General features: G+C 39.1%; 1 protein-coding gene across 2 annotated transcripts; it reads left to right on the top strand.

The window, feature by feature from the left end:
- The first annotated feature begins 7,451 nt into the window (after positions 1 to 7,451).
- LOC121881685 (beta-1,3-galactosyltransferase 2-like) lies at positions 7,452 to 25,341 on the top strand. 2 transcript variants are annotated; one of them, XM_042389487.1, is made up of 2 exons: positions 7,452 to 7,598; positions 23,502 to 25,341. In XM_042389487.1, exons 1-2 carry the CDS (start codon positions 7,555 to 7,557, stop codon positions 24,583 to 24,585), a joined length of 1,128 nt encoding a protein of 375 aa, XP_042245421.1. In that variant the 5' UTR covers positions 7,452 to 7,554; the 3' UTR covers positions 24,586 to 25,341. The 2 variants fall into 2 exon arrangements, with proteins under 2 accessions (XP_042245421.1, XP_042245420.1); XM_042389486.1 differs by lacking the exon at positions 7,452 to 7,598 and adding an exon at positions 21,193 to 21,535.
- The last annotated feature ends 938 nt before the right edge of the window (positions 25,342 to 26,279 follow it).

Here is a 26,279-nt window from a genome sequence, read left to right as displayed (position 1 = left end):
AAAAAACACTTTCTTGTTGTGTTTTGAAGTCAGTACACCCTATACTGTGTGTATTTTTTTTGACATTTTAATAAAAGTTGTGTTTTTATTCAATTTGAATTGCATATAGATGTAGATGTTGCATATAGAAAAGCAAGAAAAATTTAAAATAAAACAGAGAAAATGGAACAATTTTAAGAGATTGATAAAAAAAATAAAAGGTGGGCAAATAATAAAAAAAATACTTCACAATAGGTTAGAGTTACATGATGAAATAATATTACTTTTTTGTCTCTATTTTTCAGTTTTGTTTTCTTTTATTAACTTCCACTTATTAACTTTCAGCTGGCTCTTAGTTGTGAAATGCTGGTTCTGGATTTTTATTTCTACAGGTTCAGGTTCAGTAGTTTTAAAGGAACAGTTCAAAAGAAAAATCATGTGATGTAATCGTGCGAGTGAGTTTTGTACTGTTTGTGTGTGTGTGTGTGTGTTATGGAACAGAGGTAGAAATGCCCCACCTATCAAGAAGATAGATAAACATGTTCAGTGTATTGAATGACTCTGTTTCCTAGAAACTTTATCATAGGTGTGGAAGAAAATGTGAACCTTCCTGCTTAGACCGATTCCTTGGTTTGATAGTTGAGAGATGTAAGAAAGGAGTGGTAGCAGATCAGCCATGGCTTTTATATAGCCTTTAAATCTTTATCAGTGTAAAAAACAAACATGTGAAATAAACAATTTCATAGCCAAAAGCTTAAAAGCTGTTTAGTCACAGGACACTGGATTTTGGAGTGACATGATTTGGTCATCTGTCTGGTGTAACACCTTGTAATTAAATATTTGCATGTTTGAAGAGCTGCCTGTCAAATTGTGGGTAGATGAAGTCACGACAGTTTATCCTATGGTGTGAGATGTACAGATATGAAGTACATATTAAAGTACTTTACAGTTCTTCATTAGCTGTGATATCTTCTACACAGTATTTACCAAATGGCATTTTATCTTTATGATACACTGTTAAGAGTTTAACCTGCAGTATGTGCAACAGTACATCAAGCACTCTTGCTATAGGTGAAAGGTGAACTGTGGAGTTTTCTTGTAAGTAAACAAAGTTATATTTACTGAACATTCTCCGTTTCTAACTAAGGCCCTGTTTACACCTGGCATTAACATGCGTCTCCACATGCGCCTTGAGTGACCACTTGTGATCGGATCTCACTTCCCCGCTCTATGTAAATAAACACGGACATCATTTCCGTTTGCAAAGACCAAATTGTTTCTAACCGGCGGGAGGACCGGGGGTCCGTGTACCCTCCAAAGCTGTGTTCAACTTGTTTGAGGATAAACAAATATACAATGCATTGTTTTACCCCTCACAAAAATCAAATGCCCGTCCTATTGATTTGCTCTTGTGCAGCGTCGGAAGATATATGTGTAACAAATATAGAATTACATGCAGTGATCTCCCCACAGCTGCGTCTCCCCATTCAGAGACACTGTACGCATTTACGCACGAGGCACAGCAGCCTAACTTCAGTGATTATTTAAATCTCCTGACGCGCTGACAGGATTGGTCAGGATCTAATGTTAATTAATGTTCTGTGTTCTTCTACACATCCAATAGGTCAGCTGTTACAAACACAGTCCAGGTTCATACCGTTTGGAGTGAAGCAGTCGTCCTCCTCATAAATCCTGAGCTCCATTATCGAGCAGCGCAGCAAAACTAAAAACTGCAGTTATCAACTTGACAGGACAGAGGAAACTATCCAGCAACGTTTAACTTCTGAAATATTGTTTTAGACAGACAAGAGGTAAACAAGTTATTTTCTGGTTTTGGTTTAATTTCTATTCTAATTGTCGATTTGATGAGAAAAACGGGTTAGGAGAACGGGAAAAAACACAGGAAAAAACAGAAGGTGGATTACGTTCTTTTAATTCACATGAAAAACGGAAAAACATAATAATGCATTTCTTTATCCTGTTATCAAACAAGTTGAACGCAGGAGGCAGCAATGCAAGTCCCGTGCCGAGTCTGCAGGAAAATCAGTTGAGTATAGTCCTTCAATGTGGCCCAGGCGTTTACACTGCTAAATGAATGTGGCCCACATCCGAAATGTGGTTTATATGATTGGATCTCAATGTGTCTCGGGTTCACACCTGTACTTAGAGCTGTCCACTTGTAATCGGATCACCCGTGACACATGTTAATGCTAGGTGTAAACAAGGCCTAATACACACTATGAACCAGCATTCTCTACATCCATGTTTGCCAGCTGAGAGTCTTCTTCTTTGCCTTTATTGGTGCATTGCTACATTCCTTGGCACATCACCACCAACACCTGTCTACCAATGGAGAAGCATGAAAACATGGGAAGGAATGCTTCCTTTGTGTTACCCGGGGTACAGCTCAAGTCTCTCATTTGATTATTCCTCGCTCCTTGATCCTCACTTGAACCGGAAGTCACTCTGGTCCGCCACTTGGACGCTGCAGCTGATGGGACTGATCTGATACATCACAACATTCCTGCAATTTCATACCACAGAGGAGACAGATGACAGATTAAACCCAAGTGTATCACTCCCAAGTTTTATTTTTTATTTGTTTTCTGATTAATCTAGTTGAAAATCTGTTAATTGTCAGTCTGATCAACAAAAGAACCATAAACGACTTTCTTCGTTTATTAGAAAGATTTTTCTTTTCGTGATCTGTTATTTCCCCCGTTAGCTTTTATGGATAAAATGAGTCGATGGAGAGTTTGTCTGTCAGCAAGAAACATTGCCATTTCCATTCAGTCACGTGAGGCTGAAAATTCCTGAGCCTCAGGTTTGATATGAGTGACATAAGTTCCATGTTTCCAAATGTTTCCCTGAAACGTTTAGCCTAATAAATAATTTCCAGTGTTCAAAAGACGCCCTAATCATATTCTGGGTTATTAAACAATGAATTCACAATCATAATATCAATAAATACAGACGCAAATAATTGATAAATAATATAAACTCATTCTGCCAGTAGAAACGGTTCATGTGCCTCTGAGCAGGACACAGTATAAATACAGAATGCAGGTTTTTATCCGTGTACAAGTGTTTGTCAAACAGATAACAGGCTGCAGAGAGGAAACAAAAGGCCCATGAAAGAGGTGAACTAAACAGAACTAACCTCAGGCTATAACAACTTCACAAACTTCCTCAAACTGAACAGAGAAAACTAACCACAAAGGGAACATATATAATGCCTGGTCAGACCAGTTTGGACACACAATAGCCAATATATTCTAAAGAAACAAACAGAATACTACATCAAAATTAAGAATTAGTTTCAATAGCAAGCATTTCGTAAACTTACTTTCAAATCAGCTCAACTTTGTGCACTGCTGTCATTTCTTTTACTCCAACATCTGCACCGACATGTTAAGTGTTGTGACGCTCTCTGTTCATAAAACCTTCCGGCTTAATACAAAATATGCGATCACAAACAGATTTTGAGATTAAAGTTCGCACCTTAACACCTCTAGAAACGGTTGGTGTTTTTGGAAAGCTCTGTTTAAATGTCTACACAATATGAGATCATCAATTTTAAATGTTAAAGCTCAGGAGACATGGATAGAAAGGATATGTGATACGGGGCCTTCACATGTATCCTTCACACCTTCAGGTCACAGAGTGTCTTTGCAGAACTAGATTTTGCCGTTGGGTCTGTTCTCAAAAATACAGGTGGATGCTTTCGAAACTTAGCACTACAGAAATGTAACAGTCACTGTTGGTTGTGAAATGACCCCTCCCTCTGTAAAAGCTAAGTCACTAAGTGATTTGTCACAATATGTTGTAATAAATGGAAGTGGTATTTTCTCTTGTATTTTTTCAAACCACATGTTTTATGCTAACATTGAATCCATCCTGTAAAAAGGGTTGCTAGTAGATCACACAGACAATTAACACCCTTGTCTGCAGCTTTTTGCAGAAGACACCTGTAAGCTACAGCTGCTTTAAATAAGTAATCACAACATCAGGTAGACGGCTGTTGTTTTCCTGCGTCTCTGACAAAGAGGGTAAATACAAAGACTGCCCTCGGGCTTTGTTCCTTCAAAAGACAAATATACTGTATGTTATGCTAATAGCAAATAGTTTACACGGACTCATAAGAGCTGTTGCCATATCAACTGACTAGACAAAGTGAGGATTATATAGGTACCTCACATTCATTCATCCATGAATTCAAATAACATTTTGATGTGTAAAAACTCAGGAAAGGCAATTTGAAAAAGAGTGACAACTACAGAGTTCCCTTTAGGAAACTTACATTACATTTCCAATTTATGCAAAGAATCATATAAATAAATAAAACGCTGCCGTGTTCACACAATGTATCTATGTAATAAAACGTCAATTTCAAATTCAAGCTGGTTAAACATTACAACAGAGAACAGCCTAACCTTTGGAATTTGCATGTTCTGGGTTTGAACATGAAGGTAGTTCTACTAATGACAATGGCTCTATAAGCCTGTACACGGCACATTTTGAGCTAAATGCTAATGTAAGCATGGTAACGTGCTATAACATGTATGTTTATCATATTCACCATCTTTGTTTAGCACATTTTAGGCTAAAGACTGTTTTATTTTCCACTGCTTTAAATTAACCAGTTTTATGGTACTTATTTTATTAATTTGGTTTTAAAACTTGTCTGTACTTTTATTTATCTTATTTTATACTTTTATCTTTTGAATTTTTTGCTTGCACTTTCTATGTATGATAAGGTGCTATATAAATCAACTTGCCTTGCCCTCTGTGCACAATTAATATAGGGAACAGGGAAACACTGTCCAACGAAACAGAAAGAGAGAATTTGATGCTTAAAAAACTGTAAATGTGTCAGATATCCACCTGATGTGACTAACTCGGACCGCTGAAGCCTCATATAAGCTTCAGATCAACATTTAAATGCATTTTTGTACAAGATGACTGTGTGGACATAATGTGGACTTTGGCCCCCATCACTTACGCTGAGAATGCATTTGAAGAGGATCTTTTAATAGCCAGTATGAGCACGAGGAAAACCTCTTTCACTGTTCCTATGAGCACCTGACTGTTGTTTTAAGACAGACTTAGAAAAACGGTGGACCTATCCTTTAAGTTTTAGGTTAACTTCTCGCTTGATGTTGCCAGGATGACAGTGTCCTCAACATTAAACCATTAGAAACCTAACTTATAGATTTTTATATTTTATTACATCTAAAATAACAAAAACATAAAACATTATGTGGATAAAGCCTGATTGACACATCTATTGTGCATGCTATTAAACTGGATCCAATAATAGTTAGGTAATTATTTACGTATTTATTGCACATACAACTGCAACTACAGTTGCAGTTGTGAAACTATTGCCAAACATGGACAAAGACAACACTTCTTACATGACACTGCAAAAAAAAAGGACTGTGTCTTTTGTATTGTGCTCTGCAAATAAAACCAGGTACACAAAAAATTCCCTCCTGAAACAAAGCAAAGGTTTTTTTTGTTTTTTTTAAATCATTCATCCAGAAAAATGAATCATAAATTAAGGACGTTTTACAAAAGCGTGTATCCCTTAAATCATCATATAATGAGCAATGAAGCATAAAATGGACTTTGTCCTAAGTCTTGCCTGTATTACATAGCAAACAGAGTATTTTCTCATCAAGGACACCAGTAAACCTTCCCGTTTAATGGTAATGTACCTGAACATAACTGTGCACACAGAGATCTTTGACTTTTGGATAAATCCTGCTTCACATAAGACTCCACACTGTCATTGTTTCTCATCAGACAATATGATCTTAATTTAGGATTGCACCAAACATCAACAGACCATCTGTCTTTGTACATCAGGAACAGTTTTCACTGGACATCATGAATATTACAGTGTAATCTCTTTTGGAAAATATAGAGGATCGATCATATAAAATAAAGATTTTGCACTAATCCAGGGATGTCCATGCAAAAAGGTTCAAGTATAAATCTCTCTAATGAGCCAATGTTCAGACATGTTCACAAATGAAATCACCTCACAAATATTGTCCGACATTCGGTGGTTCCCATCTCATGTCCTATAATGCTCTGTAATGTACAGTGTTAACATACTTGTTGTGACACTCTACATTGATATTAGCACCCTGAGTAAATGGTACCACTTCTCACTCATAAAAGAGAGCTTTGTTTTACCTCTTGGTGTGTGATCGCATGCTTTCACAAAGTGTATGCAGCCTCTGAGCACCTGCCTGTACTTAGAAGGGTTTGAACCTGGATATAAGGTGTTATTTAAACTGTAACGACATATGTCTGTTGCAATAGTTGTGGATGAAAGACCTCAGAGGTCATCTAACAGGTGACAGCACAGTGAGTAAAACCCTGGGAGAGTTAGCCATGAAACACACCTAGGCCAGTCCAGTCCAGCTACCTCCATGATAAAAGGCAATTTCCCTTTGCCATAAAAAAGATAAACAAATGGCCCACCATTAGGTTTTGCAAAATCACAATCCATGACAGTCTAGATAATTTTCTTCCAGTGCTTGGCAGATGATAGAATATATAATTACTGTACACGATATTATCAAAACGTAAAAATATTTTGATGAAAGACTCAGTACACTGTGCATGGAGTTTTCTATCAATCCACAGGACTTTTATTCAGTACAGGCCTACTGTGACAAGAACTGCAGAGTTGCTCATCAAAGAGCGAAATTTGCAGTAGACTTCCTTAGAGGGTACACAATAATCCTCAACATCAACAGGAATGTGTCTCCACCCATCTGCTTAATTACAATGGTAAAGCCCCCTTGTCCACACACAACCCCCCCTCCCCCTTCCCCTCACCCATCCCCTCCCACACACACACTCACGCACACACTCATAGGAAATAGCAAACATGCTGCATGACCCCATGCAATAAATTTTCAGATGACACCTCACTTGTGGTGATGCAAGGATGAGCTGGTTTTAATTAAAGAAAAATTTTAAAACAGTATTTTCTGTTTTCCCCACAGTGAAAAGGTTGTGTGTTTGTGTGTGTGTGTGTGTGTGAGAGAGAGAGAGAGATTTTTGGGTCAGTGGTTAAGGTTAGGGTTATGGTTAGGCAAGTGGTGGTTATGGTTATGGTTAGGGTAAGTCTCCAGGAAATTAATGTAAGTCTATGTAATAGCACCAAAAATTACTAACTATATATGTGAGTGCGTGTGTGTGTGTGTGTGTGTGTGTTTCGGTAAAGCCAGTTAGCAAAGGTGCAAAGTTCTCATGACACATTCTCCCTCCCTCCCTCTCCGAGACTCTCTCTCTCGCTCTTACGGTGTCCTTTTTTCCATTCCCCCCCCACCCTAAACTCTCTCTCTCTCTCTCTCTCTCTCCCTCTCTCTCTCATTCTGTGACAAAATGCATCGTCTTTATCGCTTATCCCCCTTTAATGAAGTGGATGCGTGGAGGTTATGGTTATTTAACAAGTTCGTGAAATTTTAACAATCAAGTTCTGTGTTTGATGGCTGAAGCGAAGTATAATCAGATCGGAAAGAATTAAGGGAACAGGGAAGGGTCACGGCAGTCATGGGGGACCAGAAGATTGGTTCAGGTGGGAATGGAATGAAAAGGTAAGGACTTAAAATCGTTCTACAATTTTCATAATGAAACATACTTCTCGTCTAGAAGAGACCGGCAGCCTTTAGAGTAAATGAAGTTCATATTTTTAACTTAAAATTGACGTGACGCACAGATTGCTCGACATCATTTGGAGCGTCAAACTGACTTATAAACATCACAGCCCATAAATTGCCACTTGGCACAAAACAAGAAACTTCAACTTGACGAAATTCAATGGAACATTTACTTTGAGACCGTAAACACTCCCCAGACACCAGACTGGTGTTACTTCGTGTTTTGCATCCACCTTATAAGAGCGTGCGCGCAAAGCTAAAGGAAAAAAAAACCCTAATGATTTCTAAGGCAAAGTACTATTTAAAAACGATATAATCTTCTTTGTCAGGTTCATCAGTTATGTTAAATGATCTGAAGTATAGTTTTGTTTTTTTTTAACGTTTAGAGTCATCACTATTTCATAAGACTCTCTCAATATTTCTTAGAGCGAGCGCGTTGGTGTTCTTTATCGATGTGCTTTAAGCATTCAGATATTATAGGCCTACTACAATTAGATTTTTAAGTGGAAACGGAAAAAAAATCATAAAGGGTATGAAATTCACTCTGCGATCAGATAAAGCATACAAAACCATTTGATCCTGAATCCTTGAATCTTTGACTTGAGTTGTCATTTCTTAACTTTACTCCAGCCAGTCCTACTTCCTGTTTAACGGTTAATCTTATTTCTCAATCAGAGAATGGGTTGTGGTTAATGGTCGGTTGTTATCCAATACCATGGCAACCAGGTTATTATGGCGCAGTGGCGATGTGTTGGATTATTATTATAGCCTAACCTGTCCACTTCCTACAGCGTTAGCTATATAGACCAGGTTACATGTCACTCATGTAAGAGAGATATGTGAAATCCATAGGCGAAATCAGACAATGGCTTCTTTAATGATGGATCATCTATCCTAAGCAATGACATCTTGCTTTATTTTATAGAATTGTCCGTAAATGTTCCTCCTCAGTGTCCAGGCCTGGCATGCATTGTACACTCCGATTATTATTTTGCAGTCTCAACTGAAATTTGAATAATAAATGCAAAGCGCAGAGGCACACGGCCTGTGTAGACGTCTCAATGTGCACCTGCTATTTTGGTTCACGTACGTGCAGCAGCGCAACATGCAAAAGGGCTGGATGAGGGTGTACAGATCAGAGAATATAGTGATTATTAAATACTTAATCAGCCAGTCACACCACTGCTCTCATATCTCTGAAACAGTTGTGCCAGGAAGGAAATGTCTGGGTGATTAAGAGCGTAACGACATAAACACACATCACCACAAACCTGTACCCACAGACAGATGGAATATAGTTTTTTTTTTTCATCAGTTAGTTACTATAATAATGATAGAAATAAAAAATAAAGACATTAATTTGGTGAAGCCGTTTATATGATTATATCAGACCGAGTATTTCAGCAATAATTCTGATGTATCTCACCTCGTACATGGTCACACAGTTTAGTCGTTTATGTTACACCAGAGTGTTTTTTGTGCATCGCAATGTGTTTCAAGCATAAAACATGAGACGCTACTTTTCCTAAACAGAAAGTTGTAAAAGAGGCTAATGAGCTCTGTTAACCCGGCGTCTCCTTCGTAATGAAGCAGTACATCGAGTTATAACCGACCAGTCTGATATGTGCAGGTGTGTCTGGTTATTCTTTAGCAGGTCAGTGTCATCAGGTGATTTAATGAAGATAAACACAGTGAGCGGTCGTGCGTAACGGCACTGCCCTATGACGCAGCACTTCTGAGAGGCTGCAGTTTTATCAACATATCAGTCTAAATGTATGAAAAATATTAATTGTTATTATTATAAACTCAACGAGCACTTCATTAAGAACACCTGTGCAATCTAATGCAATCCATCTAATGAGGGCTGGTGCCCTCAAAGGGGCCCCCTCAGTATGATAAAGTTGACAGTTTGTGAGGTTGGTCACATAGCAAGGCTTTTTGGCGATTAAAACACGTGTTTGGATTAAATTTGAGTAAGGATGCATTACTAATGTATGTAGATGGTAAAGTTGTTTGTTGTTTGTCTGAAGTTGGTTTTATGTTTGGGCCTGTCCAAAGCTGTATAACATGCTAAAGAATATACTAGATATACTACATGGATAAGTTATAGCTAGCGAGATATGTACTTAGCCATCTCTATACTAAATACCTGGTACAAACTGGAAATCAACCTTGTGGTGTAGTAAAACTTCATTTTATTTCACATCATATTATTAATCATTAGAGTATTCTTTATTCAAAATATGTTTACAAGCATTTAGCTTGGATTAACATGTGGAGAGGGAGATTAGCATTGGGTTACCTTATAATTACAGAATGCAAAGAAGAGAGAGAAAATTGAAGACAATACAAACAGATCTGCAAAATGCAGCTAGAAGCAGCAAGGCAGGAAATGAGAGAGATAACATTTGTACATTTGTATTAGTTATTAGAAGGATGCCCAGTAGAACTTAAACGTAGGCATGTTCAAAAGTTTTAAAAATGTATCCTGTCATGAAATCTGGAAGATAACCCTTTGAGTAACCTTGCTAACAGACAAACAGACATTGAGGAGTGAAAACAACTGGCAAAAACATAACCTGCTAGTGCAGTTCTAGTGCTGTATGTCAGTGCCTTACCACCACAAGTAACAGGAAAGGCATGACAAATGACAGAGCTGCCCAGTCTTTCAAGGATGTTTGCCAACTCTATGACACGGAGGAAGACAGTACTGTCACTGCACTTAAGATGTGCCACTCTTCCTCTTCCTATGCTCTCCCTATCAGCAATGTCCAAGCTATGCTAAACATGCCTCAAAGAAAATTATGTGGACACAGCGTTCCCAAAGCAGGCAAAACTCAAAATATATGCGACATTGCCAGAGACAACTGCATCAGTCGATTGCTCATTCTCCAAACTGAAGCTGATCAAGACAGAGGAAACAGATGCTCTCAGATCTTCTGCTTTTGTGCATTCAGAGATATGTCCCACTTGACCATAACGAGGTCTTTAACATTTACAAACTCCCAGCCCAAAGAATTCTCCTTTTATTTCACCAATCTTGTTTCTTGATTCTCTGACAAGATTGCTCAAAACAGCTAATTCTCAAAATGTTAATAGTTCCATGTTTTTACCACAGATGTGTTCCCATTCCCTGTAGATTGTATAACAGGGATGTTTGCAAAATAAATGTTTAAAAAGTAAATCCTTTTTAACACTGAGGTGTTGTTTCCTTATATTTGGAGTCACCCTATAACATGTGAATCTTAATTGGGGGATGCAGCCTTTTTACTAAACATGCATTGCTGTTCTCTGCTGATGGGGGCCCATTGAATGTATCAGGTGCCCTTTATATTTTTTTCGCCCCTGCTCCTCAGACAGCCTGAGTCCACCACTGTAAGAACACAATATAAACCAACATAATTAAAACTAGAGTTTTACACAGGGCCCATCTACAAAACAGGCCCACAATATTAGCTAATAAGGAAATACCGGCCTCACTGTAATTGATATTGTACTTAAATGGTGCGACTAATCACATGACCAAAACCAAATGACATGCAGTTGCTCACTCTGTGTGTAGTCGGTAATCCAGCCTCTGGAACACATCAGTTCAGGTTATTTGTATGGTAGGCCTAACAGATATTATGGCTCCAAGAAGTCCTCGAAATTAAACGTGTGTTGTCTTCTGTTTTATTGAGTTACTGTAAAAGAGCATTTTCATTTATTTGTTTATTTATAGGGGACAATGCACTTCACACATTAATCAACACTGACATTTAACAACCTTTAAATATAAAGTAAGAAATAAAAATAAAGGTTTAGTAAGTGCCTAAATATTTGATCAAAGCCAACCAATTTAACCATTGTGCTGTAAAAAGTAAGCCTGGTTTCTGCTGGTGTTAATTACGGACAAAAATGCCTCATAGTGTTTAGCCTATATATTGTAATAGCCTATTAGGGTACTGTTGAAGGACAGTGTTCACAATTTTTCAAGTCTGTCTTAAAACAATAGTCAGATGCCCAAAAGAACACTGGAATAGGTTTTTCTTGTTGTAATCATTCGTCCTGTTCATACAGAAGATCCCTTCATAATGCACTTACAATGTAGGTGATGGGGGCCAAAACCTACAGTCATTCTGTGCAAAAATGCAAGTTTATTTGAAGTGTCCAAATTAGTCAAATCAAGTAGATATTTGTGAATGTTACAGTCTTTTTAGTGCCAAAGTCGTTCTTTTTGTTAATATACTTCCACCGCAGCTCAACAGGGAGACACACATGCATGGCAGATATCTACTAGATAGACAGTGTAAGGGACCAAGCTGGCAGACAAAGGAGACTCAGGTGGTTTAAAAAAAAGAGAGGGTTTTTATTTTACCCAAAAAATGCAAAAAAAAGGTACAAATGACAAAATATGTAAATAAAGTTCAGGGCCCATAAAAGAGGTCAAATAAACAGAACTCAACTAAAGTGAACTTAACCCTACTAACAGACCTTCCGAAATGAACACGAAGGGGAACATATATACTGGCTGATCAGACCATAAACACATCAGGTGTAACTGACAAATGACAAACACTACCAACCAAGCAATAAACAACAGAATTCCCCCCCCAAACAAGTTAATTCAACTAAATCAAAAATACCCAACTAAACATTCATTAAAGAGAAACAAACAATATGACTAAACTTGAAATAAACAGTTCCTCCCTATGAGGTGGCAGGGATTGGTATGACCCAATTGGCCACTTCCTGTATTTAACCATTCCATGTCCTGGTGCGCATCCTTTGCCCAGGCCTGGCCAGATGTCCTCCAGGAGCAGCACACCAACACTGGTGACTCAAAAAAATGAAAATTAGAACAACTTAAACTAATGACTGTACAAAAATTAACCAAATGTGCGCGCTACAAATAGAAACTAATGTACTGCCAAACTGTAAAATAAAATGATGTATGATGTATGAAACAAAATCCAGTGTGTTGTTATTTATTTGTATGTAATGTGAAATGTAATTAAATTAGCTAACTGAGGAAAAAATTAACTACAAATGTAAAAGAGACCAAAGTGTGAGTGCCAGCTGGGATACAAACTTCAAAGCAGCTGTGTGGCTGCAAGTGCGGCAATCACAGACAGTTAGATAAATAGATAGATGTTATACTCTGCAGCACAAATACAATGGACAACAGCAGACATTCCACATATTATCACGACACAATACATGGATACAGTCAACATCACAGAAACATAGTACACACGTGCATGATAATGCATGTCAGGCACATGTAAGGAGGAAGCTAGAGGGAGGAGTCCAGAGTCCTGATAGCTAAGGGAAAAAAGCCGTTTGTGAGGCGTTTAGTGGATAGTGACCCTGCGGGAAGGAGCGGGAAGAGGTGATGAGTAGGATGTGATGGCTCGGAGATAATCTTGTTTGCTTTACGGTTTGGTGAGTAGTTTTTTTGTCCAGCTGGAACAGAACAGAAGTTATATATATATTTTGAAAGCTGTCTAAGAAAGTAAAGTCATTGTTCAATCAATCAATCAATTTTTATTTATATAGCGCCATATCACAACAGAAGTCATCTCAAGGCACTTTTCACATAGAGCAGGTCAAGACCGTACTCTTTAATTTACAGAGACCCAACAATTCCCCCATGAGCAAGCACTTGGCGACAGCGGTAAGGAAAAACTCCCCTTTAACGGGTAGAAACCTCAAGCAGACCCCGGCTCTTGGTGGGCGGCCATCTGCTTTGACCGGTTGGGTTGAGAGAGAGAAAGAGAGAGGGAAAGGGGGAGGGGGGACAGAAGAAAAAAAAATCACAACAACAACAACAACAAGCACGAGCAGCAACAGCCAGGGAAGGACGCCATCAGGACTGTGAAGGACCGCGAAGGTTCGGCCCGGGACTCAGCTTTTCCTGTGAGATGAGAAAGCACAAAAAACTCCGGGGAAGAAGCAAAGTTAGTGACATGCATTGATGTTACATGAATGCATACAGATGGAGAGGAGGAGAGAGGAGCTCAGTGCATCATGGGAAGTCCCCCAGCAGTCTAGGCCTATAGCAGCATAACTAAGGGCTGATCCAAGGTGAGCCTGGTCGGCCCTAACTATAAGCTTTATCAAAAAGGAAAGTTTTAAGCCTACTCTTAAACATAGAGAGGGTGTCTGCACCCCGGACTGAATCCGGTAGATGGTTCCATAGAAGAGGAGCCTGATAGCTGAAGGCTCTGCCTCCCATTCTACTTTTAGAGACTGTAGGGACCACCAGTAAGCCTGCATACTGGGAGCGCAGTGTTCTAGTGGGATAATACGGTATTATGAGCTCTTCAAGATATGATGGTGCCTGACCATTAAGGGCTTTGTAAGTTAGGAGAAGGATTTTAAATTCTATTCTAAATTTAACAGGAAGCCAATGTAGTGAAGCTAAAATGGGAGAAATGTGGTCTCTTTTTCTAGTTTTAGTCAGAACACGTGCAGCTGCATTCTGGACCAGCTGGAGAGTCTTTAGAGACTTGTTAGGGCAGCCTGATAATAAGGAATTGCAATAATCCAGCCTAGAAGTAACAAATGCGTGAACTAGTTTTTCTGCATCTTTTTGGGACAGGATGTGCCTGATTTTTGTGATATTACGTAAGTGAAAAAAGGCAGTCCTTGAAATTTGATTTATGTGGGAGTTAAAGGACATATCCTGATCAAAGATAACTCCCAGATTCCTTACGGTGGTGCTGGAGGCCAGGGTAATGCCATCCAGAATAGCTTTATCATTAGATAATGTGTTTCTAAGGTGTTTAGGGACAAGCACAATAACTTCAGTTTTATCTGAATTTAGTAGTAGAAAATTGCAGGTCATCCAGGTCTTTATGTCGTTAAGGCATGTTTGGAGTTTGTTTAACTGATTGGGTTCATCTGGCTTCACTGATAAATATAATTGGGTGTCATCTGCGTAACAATGAAAATTTATGGAGTGTTTCCTAATAATATTACCTAAAGGAAGCATATACAAGGTGAATAGAATTGGTCCAAGTACAGAACCTTGTGGAACTCCGTGTCTAACTTTTGCCTTCACGGAGGATTCATCATTAACATGTACAAACTGAAATCGGTCTGATAAATAGGACTTAAACCAGCTTAATGCAGTTCCTTTAATGCCAATTAAATGTTCCAGTCTCTGCAAAAGGATTTGATGGTCAATTGTGTCGAATGCAGCACTAAGATCTAACAGGACAAGTATAGAGACAAATCCTTTGTCCGATGCAGTTAGGAGGTCATTTGTGACTTTCACCAGTGCTGTCTCTGTGCTATGATGCGCTCTAAATCCTGACTGAAAATCCTCAAATAAACTATTATTATGTAGAAAGTCACATAACTGATTAGAGACTGCTTTCTCAAGGATCTTAGATAGAAATGGAAGGTTAGATATAGGTCTATAATTGGCTAAAACACCTGAATCAAGAGTAGGCTTCTTAAGAAGAGGTTTAATTACAGCTACTTTAAAAGACTGTGGTACATAGCCTGTTACTAAAGACAGATTGATCATATCTAGTAAAGAAGTGCTCACTAAGGGTAAGGCTTCCTTAAGCAGCCTAGTTGGGATGGGATCTAAGAGACAGGTTGATGGTTTAGCTGAACAGATCATTGAAGTTAGTTCAGACAAGTCTACTGGAGAAAAACAGTCCAAATATATGTCAGGATTTACTGCCGTTACCAAGGTTCCTGTGTTTGGGGAGAGAACGGTGCCTGTTGAGGGCAGGAGGTGGTTAATTTTGTCTCTAATAGTTAGAATTTTATCATTAAAGAAGCTCATAAAGTCGTTACTACTGAGAGCTATAGGAATACATGGATCAGTAGAGTTATGACTCTTTGTCAGCCTGGCCAAAGTGCTGAAAAGGAACCTAGGGCAGTTTTTATTCTCTTCTATTAATGCTGAGTAATAGGCGGCTCTGGCATTACAGAGGGCCTTCCTATATGTTTTAAGACTATCTTGCCAGACTAAGCGAGATTCTTCTACTTTGGTGGAACGCCAAATCCTTTCCAATTTTCGCGATGTTTGCTTTAATTTGCGGGTTTGGGAGTTGTACCATGGAGCTAACCTCTTATGTTTTATTATCTTCTTTTTTAAGGGGGCGATGGAGTCGAGTGTTTGTCTTAGTGAGCCTGCAGCACTATCAATAAGATTATCAATTTGGGAGGGACTGAAGTTAACATAAGAGTCCTCTGTAGTATTGAGACATGGCAGTGAATTCAGTACTGACGGAATTGCTTCCTTAAATTTATCTACAACACTATCAGAGAGACATCTAGTGAGGACATTTTTGTCTAGTGGTGTATAATCCAGTAATAGGAATTCAAAAGTTATTAAAAAATGATCTGATAAAATAGGATTTTGTGGAAAAATTATTAAATGTTCAATTTCAATCCCATAAGCCAGAACAAGGTCTAGGGTGTGGTTAAGACGGTGAGTGGGATTATTTACACACTGAGAGAAGCCAATTGAGTCTAATAATGAGATAAATGCAGTGCTGAGACTATCATTATCGACGTCCACATGAATATTAAAATCACCTACTATAATTACTTTATCTGTACTAAGGACTAAATACGACAAAAACTCTGAGAATTCAGATAGGAATTCAGAGTACGGGCCAGGAGGACGATACACTATAACAAATAGAACTGGCTGTAAAGTTTTCCAGGATGGCTGAGAGAGACTAAGAACAAGGCTTTCGAATGAGTTATAATTAAATTTAGGTCTAGGGTTGACGACCAGGCTTGAGCTGAAAATGGCCGCAACTCCTCCTCCTCGGCCAGTGCCCCGAGGAATATGAGTATTAATATGACTGGGGGGAGTGGATTCATTAAGGCTGACATATTCTTCATGACACAGCCAGGTTTCAGTGAGACAAAATAAATCAATATGATGATCTGAAATTAAATCGTTTACTAAAACGGCTTTAGATGAAAGAGATCTAATGTTCAAGAGTCCACATTTAATTATCTTATTTTGTTGTACTATTGCAGTAGTGGTTTTAATTTTTACTAGATTTTCATGAATGACTCTTCTTTTGTTTACTTTGGATTTAATTGATTTATGTGGTCGGGGGACAGACACAGTCTCTATGTGGTTTTGGGTGGGTAACTGCTCTAATGGAAGCGCAGAGAAGCGTGTAGGACTCCTGGTCTCAACTCTGGGTTGTCATGGTTTTGGTTTACTAATAAACTGGGCCATATTTCTGGATATGAGAGCAGCTCCATCCAAAGTGGGATGTATGCCGTCTCTCCTAATCAGACCAGGTCTTCCCCAGAAAGTCTGCCAATTATCTATGAAGCCCACATCGTTTGCTGGACACCACCTCGACAACCAGCGGTTGAATTGTGACATGCGGCTATACATGTCATCACTGGTCAGATTAGGCAGCGGTCCAGAGAAAATTACGGAGTCCGACATAGTTTTTGCAAATGTACACACCGACTCAACATTAATTTTGGTGATCTCCGATTGGCGTAATCGGGAGTCATTACCGCCGACATGGATGACAATCGTACCATATTTACGTTTATTCTTATTCTTAGCCAGCAGTTTTAAATTTGACTCAATGTCGCCCGCTCTGGCCCCAGGAATACATTTAACTATAGCTGCTGGTGTCGCTAACTTCACGTTTCTGACTATGGAGCTGCCAATAATCAGAGTTTGTTTCTCAGCGGGTGTGTTGCTGAGTGGGGAGAACCTGTTAGAAACATGAACTGGTTGGTGGTGAACCGTGGGCTTCTGCTTAGGGCTATGCTTCCTTCGGACAGTCACCCAACCGCCCTGGCTTCCCGGCTGCTCGGGAGCTGCCGGGGGAGTGGGAGCTACGCTAGGTCGGCCCGCACCGGATACTAGGGGCCGGCTAACTATATTAGCAGCTGATTGTTTTTCCATGGTGCGGAGCCGCGCTTCCAATTCACTAAGCCTTGCCTCCAGTGCTGCAAATAAACTACACTTATTACACTTACCACTATCACTAAAGGAGGCAGAAGAATAACTAAACATTTGACACACCGAGCAAGAGAGGGCAGGAGAACGAGAGGGAGAGAGAGAAGCCATCGCTAACTACTTAGTTTAAGTTAGCTGCTAGTGCTAGCTGCAAGCTAAAGTGACTAACAACTTGTGCGATTAGCGAGAAAAGTCGCTAAGAGAAAAGCGCTGAGAGTGCTTGTGTAAAACTAGCGAAAGTTTTAAATATACAGCAGATATTAATCCACAATTAATCCACAGTAATGTGATATATATAGGAAAATCAACTGAGATGAGAGCAGCAACAACGCTATCAGTAGACACAGTCGGCAACCGGAAATGATACAATACGCTTACCGTAGCACGTCAGCACGTCTCAGGAAAAAAGCACAGGAAAAAACATCCCTTCCATTGTTGAGCTTTTCCAATGCAAAAGAAGCCTTTTATCACTCAAAACTAGGATACTTTTTTATTTAGCATAAAATCACTTAAAATGAGATTTATAAAATTCTTGTTTTTAGGGAGTTAAGACCACATGCTCTTAAAGTAAGAAAATTTGACAATTCCCTCAAAAAAAAAAAACATGTTTTTATTAACAAGGACTCAGGGAAAGAAACAGCAATTCACATAGTCATGTCTTGATAACTGGCTTTTAACACTCACCTTAAAATGTTCTGCTTCTGTTAACAAAGTTGTGAATGTTCCAAAAAACACATTTCCCCTGGGGGCTATTTTTTGGCAGAAAGACCGATTCATTGTTTCAAGTCAACAGTCCTGAACAAACAGGATTGTTTTTTTTTTTTTTTTTTTTTTTTACAAATACTGGATACAGAGTTCAAGTTCACACATGTATAAATTTTGTCAACAAGCCAGAAAAATAAATTAAAAAAAATGAAACTTAAATTATCAGCTGACAAACCTGTGCATTTCTGGCTCTACTTTTTAGTGAATTCTTCCCATTCAGCTATAGGTTTCTTGTAAGAATGAGTAAGGTCACACCCATGAATACTGTCCTTCAGTACCTCAGTCTGGATGACGAATAACAAAGTCGCAACACATTTGGGGTCGTTGAGGTTGAAGGTGTAATAAGACCCCATCAGGATGAGGAGCCTCATGCATTTCCTTAGATAAGGACATTAGTGGCATTGTGCCAACAGCCAGCAGGAGGTGTGGACTGGACTGGTGATGGGCTTTTTCTGGAGAAACACATTGGGGTCCTCAGATTGCTGAGGGCAACAAAGTAGAGAGAAAAAGTAAAACTAAATTAAACCTCAGGCATATCAAGTTTACAGTGCGTCACTTGCTGATACAAGCTTTTTGGGGGGCAAGTTCGGGAAGGAAACACTGAAGGAAGTGCTTTCAGTAAAGCAATGGCTCCTTGTTTCTGTTAAGGGATTTGACTGTGTCATTGAGTGTTGTGTAACTGAAAAGTAAGCACAAAAGAAGAAAATACTTTCGTGCAGCGCCCAAGGCGGTGTATTCACAGAAAAACTATGCTGTTGGTGAATGACAGTGTACGTGTGTATATGTGTGTAGTGTGTTTATCTCTGAAACGACATGAATCTTAATGTCACCTCGGCCAATTGTACATAATTTTGCTGCAACCTGAAAAACTGGCCTGAATGTGGCGCTAAGAGAGAGGTTGTGGGGTCACTGAAATCAAATTGTTCTCCTTCTAAGGGACATTGAAGGTACACAGCAAAATGAAAGAGTAAAATAAAAACTATTACAGTTATTGGATCAGCAAACTGGAGGTTTGGCTTGATAGTGCGGTGACAGTCAGACAGTGTAGTCGGGGTGAATCTAAATATAAAATAGCACTTGTCAGTTGCACAAGGGAAAAACAAGACAATAAGGCTCATCTGTATACATGAAAAATGGTGTTTAAGACCACTAGTGACCACTACTACCTTGGAGCTACCATTTTGCTGTAATTCAGGCAAAAAAATGTGTATAATTTGCAGTCATCAAAAAGAAGATCCTGTCCTATCAAAATAATGAAAAAAGCTAATACAATCACATCTCATGCAGCCGTGACATGTTGCACCCAACCTATAATACATCATTTTCTATATTTGCATTATGTTTACATTTATCCAGACCCATTGATGGCGTCCACACACACAGTCTAGACCAAAAACAAAACTTTTAAATTATTATTACTGCCATTAATAATAATGATAATGATTTATTATCCCAGAATTAATCGAGAACTTAATTTCTTAGTTTGTTTTTTGACCCGCTGACCTCCCCTTCTTACTGATGTGTAATTATAAGATCGACAAAATTCCAATTAAATTATCAGAATATCACAAACAAGCTTTATTGTCATGGAAAATGACCCCTCAGTGTTATTATATTTGGTACAATGGTGACATTTTATACAAAAACAGATCTATCTTTTTAAATAATTGGTTTGAACTCACAGGGTCATTGCATGACTTACAGTGAATTTATCTTCCATTTTAATTTTCCAATATTGACTAAAGAATATAACCTTATTCTACTGAAATTTGATTTCATCACCCTATTGACACTCCCTGTGGTAAAATCTGTTTTGCACCATCTAAAAATAATAATAGAGCGGGACGTTCCTTATATCAGTAAGAGTATTTCTATCCCATATGTCACCACTTACAGGAATAATTTTGTAAGTGATATTCCATAGCAGAAGGTTTGGCTGTTGCCTCACAAATGTCTCATCATTATGTCATCAAGATAAGATAAAGTATGTGTCATTAAGGCTTCTAACCTTGAAGTGGATGTTTTACAGACATATCCCTTGTATCTAGTTAAAAAATAACTCAAAGTTGCTTATCAAGACAAGGCAAGTGGCATTTACTTGAATTAAATGAAAGGATCTTCCTTTGAAAGCACCAGATAACCAATATATTTTAAAAACAAGACCAACTAGGTTTTGAATTTAAAGATATGATCATTACACCTGGTTGGATCTGCAGATTTTTCAGTCCAAGTGTGTGATAAAGAGTTTTGCATGAGTTGATGGAATTAAAGGTGGAAATAAAGCCTGAGAACAGGATGCATGTTTGGTGTTTCAGGGTGTGGTGCAGTGCGGTGCAGTGTCCAACATCCTCAACAGACCGGTTGGCTTGGTATGCAAAATGATACACATCCATCGGTGGGGAGGTGCAGAATTTCAAGTATGACAATGATGCATGGAAATGCGTTCATAGCCATAGATGTTAGGGCAACTGATCTAAAGTCATTGAGGTAGGTGATCTTTGAAGACTTTGGTACAGGACTGAGGATGGAGAAATGAGGGACTGAGGCTTAGAGAGGTTTTAAATATGTTGGAAAACGCTGGGGCCGATTGAGCGACACAAGGGCTTCCCTAATGTTCAGCTTCTTGAACGTAGCTCTCACCTCGTACTCCCGGATACATTGGAATTTGGGCGGGGGGCGGGGGCTGGTGTTTCAGTCTAATGAGATGGCTCTTGAAGTGCAAACCCCTCTCCTACACTATCAGTGACACATGTCATACTCTACTTGCTGTAACACATATCTAACGCACCCTTCCTCATGTGGCGGTCCATTTAAATTGACATGGGCTGCGCACTTTTGCTCTGCCAATAACCCAAACCAACAATGCAGCCAAAACCTGAACGTGAACACATTTAATGTCAAAGTCAACAACTCCCCTCATGGCGCTCCAGGGCAGCTCCGCGGAGTGTCCTGTTCGCCCCGCCGACCCCGCAGCTGCCCCTGCCGGCGTCACAAATCTCCCTCGCCGGTATTTCCTCGTGTCAGCTTTCGCCCTCAAACGCGCACTCAAGGCGGAGGTCGGCGTCCTTCTGTCCATGCTCTTCGCGTCTCCACTTGGATCACGGCGGCTCTTCGGGTTATTCTCCTCTGAGGTGCAGGGGATCACTGCTTCACATCAGTAAGATATGAGGCTGCTGGCTGTTTTCTCTGATGTTGGCTGCAGGTGTCTGGTGGTAGCAGGTGCTCAGGCACGACTTGTTGCGGGGTTTTGTTATCTGTTAATCGGCTGTGTCATGACCTATTGGCTACTATAGTTCTCCTCTGGTCTTATCATGCCTCTGCCTTCTTCTCTGATTTTTTTTTTCTTTTACTGATGTTTGATGCTTATATTACTGAGTCCTCCTTCTACCAATCACAGCCCGTCCCTCTGGTCGTTTTGCTTGTAGGCCTATTTCTAGAGCGTTTTGCAGGTTAATTCATTCTGCAGTTGATTGAAAAACACATCTTGAACTTTTGCAGTTTGTTCATGTTTGAGATGTAGAGGGGCTGTATAAACTCCTCCTAAAGCTTCTTCTCCGGAGACATCATACAATACTATATCATAAAAACATCAAAGGGAACGTCTTATTAGGGCTGCAACTAATTATTGTTCTCATTATCACTTAGTTTCTCAGTTAATCATTTGGTCTATAAAATGTGAGATAATATTCCAAAAAAGCCCAAGGTAACATCATCACATTGCTTGTTTTGTTCAACAGACACTCTAAACACTGTTTGGACAGTTGATTAATCATTTTGAGTCATTTTTAAAGAAAAATTAACTAAAATCCTCTGGTCTCAGCTTAGATGTGAATATTTTCTGGTTTCTTTAGTCCTCTGTGATAGTAAACTGAATATCTTTGGGTTTTGAACTGTTTGTTGGGACGAAATGAAACATTCGAAGACTTATGGACCAAATGACTAATTGATTTATCAAAAAACAAAACAAACAAACAAAACAAAAAAAAAACAACCCACAGATTACTTGATAATGATAGTAATCATTAGTCGCAGCCCAACAGTTAATCAACTAATTGTTCCAGCTCTAGTTTATATATTCTTATTCTTCAGTTTCCCTCAACAGTTTGTTTAAATGCACAGCTGTTCTGCTGTCAAACCTATTTAAATTGCTTTGCTCATTTAAATGAAAGTTTACTATAACTAAAGTATGCACTGTGCAGCTGTTGTATGTAGGAAAAATGAACAAAAATGTAATACAAATTTCAGTATTGGTAGATGCTCAATATAAAGCCTTGTATCTTTCCAACCAGAATCCTAAAACTTTTGTGACTTCAGATAGAGGCTCTGGCTTTGGGTCCTCTGAGCCTCTGACCAGTAGGTCAGTTCAGTAACCTATCCATGTTTGTATTTAGAATTGACTTTTACAGTGCATGAATGATAATTAACTGCATAGCTGATGTCCTCGTCTGCTAGGTGTTGGGTGGTTAGATTTAAACATCTCAATTCAGTCGATGGCAAAATCCCCTCAGTGGTGGGAGGAGCATTGCTGGAGGATGGCCCCTACTGTACTGAGACCACACATAGGTCTCAGTACAGTGTTGGTGGCCAGCTCAGACATTTACTGCAGATACTGCAACTAGCAATACTTCTATTATTACTGGTACTCCTGTTATTTCTACTTAGAGCTGAACTTTAAAATCAGCTGGGCCGATATATTGGCTTATTGTAAATGTATCATATCAGTGTACATGTGGTCTGATAAATAACAAAAATTGTAAAATGTTCAACTCATTGCATAGCTTGGTCACAATTTAAAAAAAACAAAACAAAACAAACTGTTTTATAAAATTCTGTTATTCAAATTAAGGATTTCAAACACATTACATTTACCAAGGTATTTGTTTTCCGTGTGTGAAGTTTTATCTGATCGGTGACAGTTAATTTTAGTGAACATCCATACATTCTTATGCTGTACATACATCATACATTTTCTATATCCTGATATAAATGTTAATTTGGCTTTTATTGCAGCCTTAACACATTCTACAGGATAGAGATGTACTTGGTTAATAGTAATATGACAGATCTGTCTTATTTTGAAGCTAGATACTTTGTCACCAGTTTTTCTTGTCTTGTCTTTTTAGAGCGCTTGCAGAGAGCCTGAGTCATCAGAGGAAGCCTACGTTTCTCTTCTGCTTCAAGTTCCTACTTGTGCTCTGTCTCTTCATCCTGTGTTACGCTATGTCCAGCAACTCTCCGTCATGGTTGTATAATGACAAGGGGAATCTAGCTCCTCCTTACCGTGTCCATCCAAGACTCAAAGTTAAACAAAATGAAATCCATGAAAACATCAAACCACATCCTGTACAAACTGCTGTTCGAAATACTTTTCCATCTTCAGGAACTGCGCATCACCTAGCTTACCCACGGAACTACCACTTTATTATGGATAATGCAGAGGTGTGCAAGAATAAGACCCCTTTCTTGGTCCTGATGGTTCCAGTGGCACCTCAAAATGTTGACGCTCGGGATGCCATCCGGAAGACATGGGGCAAAGAGAACCTGGTTCAGGGCGAGGTGGTCTTTACTCTGTTCATGCTGGGCCTCGCTGGAGGAGCTCATATTGATCTGGAACAGGAGAATCAGCAGCACCATGACCTGATCCAAAGTAACTTCATGGACACTTACCTCAATCTGACGGTCAAAACTATGGTGATCATGGACTGGCTGGCCACCCGCTGCCCTACAGCAGCATATGCCATGAAGATTGACTCGGACATGTTCCTAAACATTGATAATCTGGTAATCATGCTAAAGATGCCAGGCATCCCAAAGCTAAACTACCTGACAGGGATGCTTATGTGGAATAGGCCAGTTGTCCGCTCGAAGGCTTCAAAGTGGTATGTTCCTGAGGAGATGTACCCAGATCCCAAATACCCAACATACACTCTGGGCATGGGATATGTCTTCTCCAATGACCTTCCAGAGAAATTTGTAAACATATCAAAAACAATCAAGCCCTTTAACATCGAGGACGCTTACATTGGAATGTGTATGAAAAAGCTAGGACTTGCGCCCACATCACCGCCGAATCCCTCCCAGTTCAAGGCCTATAACACAAAATACAATCGCTGTGAATACTCAAAGATCATCACCTACATCCTTGGGTCTTCACAAGAGTTGGTGAATTACTGGACAGACTTGAAGAGGCCTGGACCACCTTGTTAGGTCAAGGATTACTGTAAATGCACCGAGGAGTCACTTGGGTGGAAAGGGTTAGGTGGCAGGGAATTGGGGGGCTAACTTATTTATAGTTTTCTACTGTTCTGCTATATAATTCTCCTTTTCCTCATTTCAGAAATGAGAATTAGGATTACCAGTTTGAAAAGGTTAGAGCTCCCCTAGCAATTGCACTCTAAAAGATGAATATGAAATGGGGGAGATGGTCAAAGGACATACTTTATTTAAACTCCTTAGGGTTGGCAACAAAACAAATCTGAAGGAAATGTTTATTTTTCCTGATGTGAAGTGGAAATGTTAGTGTTTTTGCCCATCAACTGCACTATAGATCAATGTTTTTATGAGCAGGTCCCTGTATTGTTTGTTGGTTGTACTTGAAACATGCATGCCACAAGCACAATGGTGCCTGGATACACATTTCTGCTAAACTGCAGGGTGGAGTAATGCTACATGAAAGTAACAATGTGTCAAAAAGAGGATGGGAAGACCACTTGAAGCTGATGGTAAACTGTGCCTCAAGAGTACACCCTACATTTTAAGGAGTGTGTGTGTGTGTGTGTGTGTGTGTGTGTGTGTGTGTGTGTTTACTATAAGCACTCCTCAGGGTACCTTTTAAATAACAAAGGACACAAGCCATTGACCACTTGCAGAAAGGAGTAAAAGTTTATATTATTTTATTGTTCATTTTGCAGATGAATGTAATTTTTCAAATTAAACTATTAAAGAAGCCAAACTATCATGAAACCCTTGACCTGATATTCATAGTGAAAGCACTTTTTACTATTTTGATTTAATTTCTTAAAATTTAATTTTGTCTTTTTTCCATCACCAAATCCGCAAATATACTCTCAAAGCAAGTGGCTTCATGGGTTGTGAGAGGTTTATAACTAGGTATCATCATACTGATTTGTAATGTTTAGCATGCGGCAGTGGTCTTGAACAGCTGAGTTTTCTAGGTATCCTAGAAGTTCTTAAATGATAAGTTATGGTCAAAGTTATGGTTCTGAAGTTTAGCTGAAACTATTATGAAGCTTTGACACTGTTAGCCAGATCAAGTAGGAATCTTCCAAAATTACAGTCCCTTTAGTATGCAATTCTTCTGTGTTACTGTCCAGTCTCCATTCCAGTTCACCTCTGTCCATGGAAACACACACAGGACATCTTGTACAAAAAAGACTAACTTTGGAAGATACCGATTTGTCTAATTCTGCTTGTTGAAGCCTCGTATTAGCTTCAGCTGAACTGCAGAATGCATTTTTTGCACTGCACAAGGATGTCCCCCATCTCTTACGTTGGAGTTGTGCTAGGAATGGATCTTTTTTCACAGTCACTATGGAGAGGAGGAATGATTAGAGCAACCAAGAACTTTCCCAACATACTTATGGTCATGCCAGTGTTGTTTTGGGATAGACTAGACTAAAAATCTGAATTTATCCTTTTTTTTAAGGAAATTCTTATAGTCTAGTAGGTTAGAATTTGTCACCACTTTCACTCCATGAAAGTTAGCAAAGAGACTATGAGTGACTGTTTTGGAGGTTTCATATACAATCCTGTTGGAACTTTAAGACCTCATCTGCACTACCTATACTGTATACACATTTTTGATACTTAAAGAGAATCTATACCTACATTATTTGGATGGGAATCCATAATAAGTGGTCTTTGATATGAAACATTTCGGA

The sequence above is a fragment of the Thunnus maccoyii genome, chromosome 2 (assembly GCF_910596095.1).
Source record: "Thunnus maccoyii chromosome 2, fThuMac1.1, whole genome shotgun sequence".
NCBI lineage: Eukaryota > Metazoa > Chordata > Actinopteri > Scombriformes > Scombridae > Thunnus > Thunnus maccoyii.
The sequence above is the reverse complement of the archived record's forward strand: the minus strand, read 5'-3'. Positions and strand labels throughout refer to the sequence as shown.

Excerpts from the sequence above, each read along its gene's own strand:
- LOC121881685 (XM_042389486.1), top strand. The coding sequence starts at position 21,273 with ATGTCAAAGTCAACAACTCCCCTCATGGCGCTCCAGGGCAGCTCCGCG. Across the intron at positions 21,536-23,501 it reads GGGATCACTGCTTCACATCA|AGCGCTTGCAGAGAGCCTGA; the intron begins GTAAGATATGAG and ends TTGTCTTTTTAG.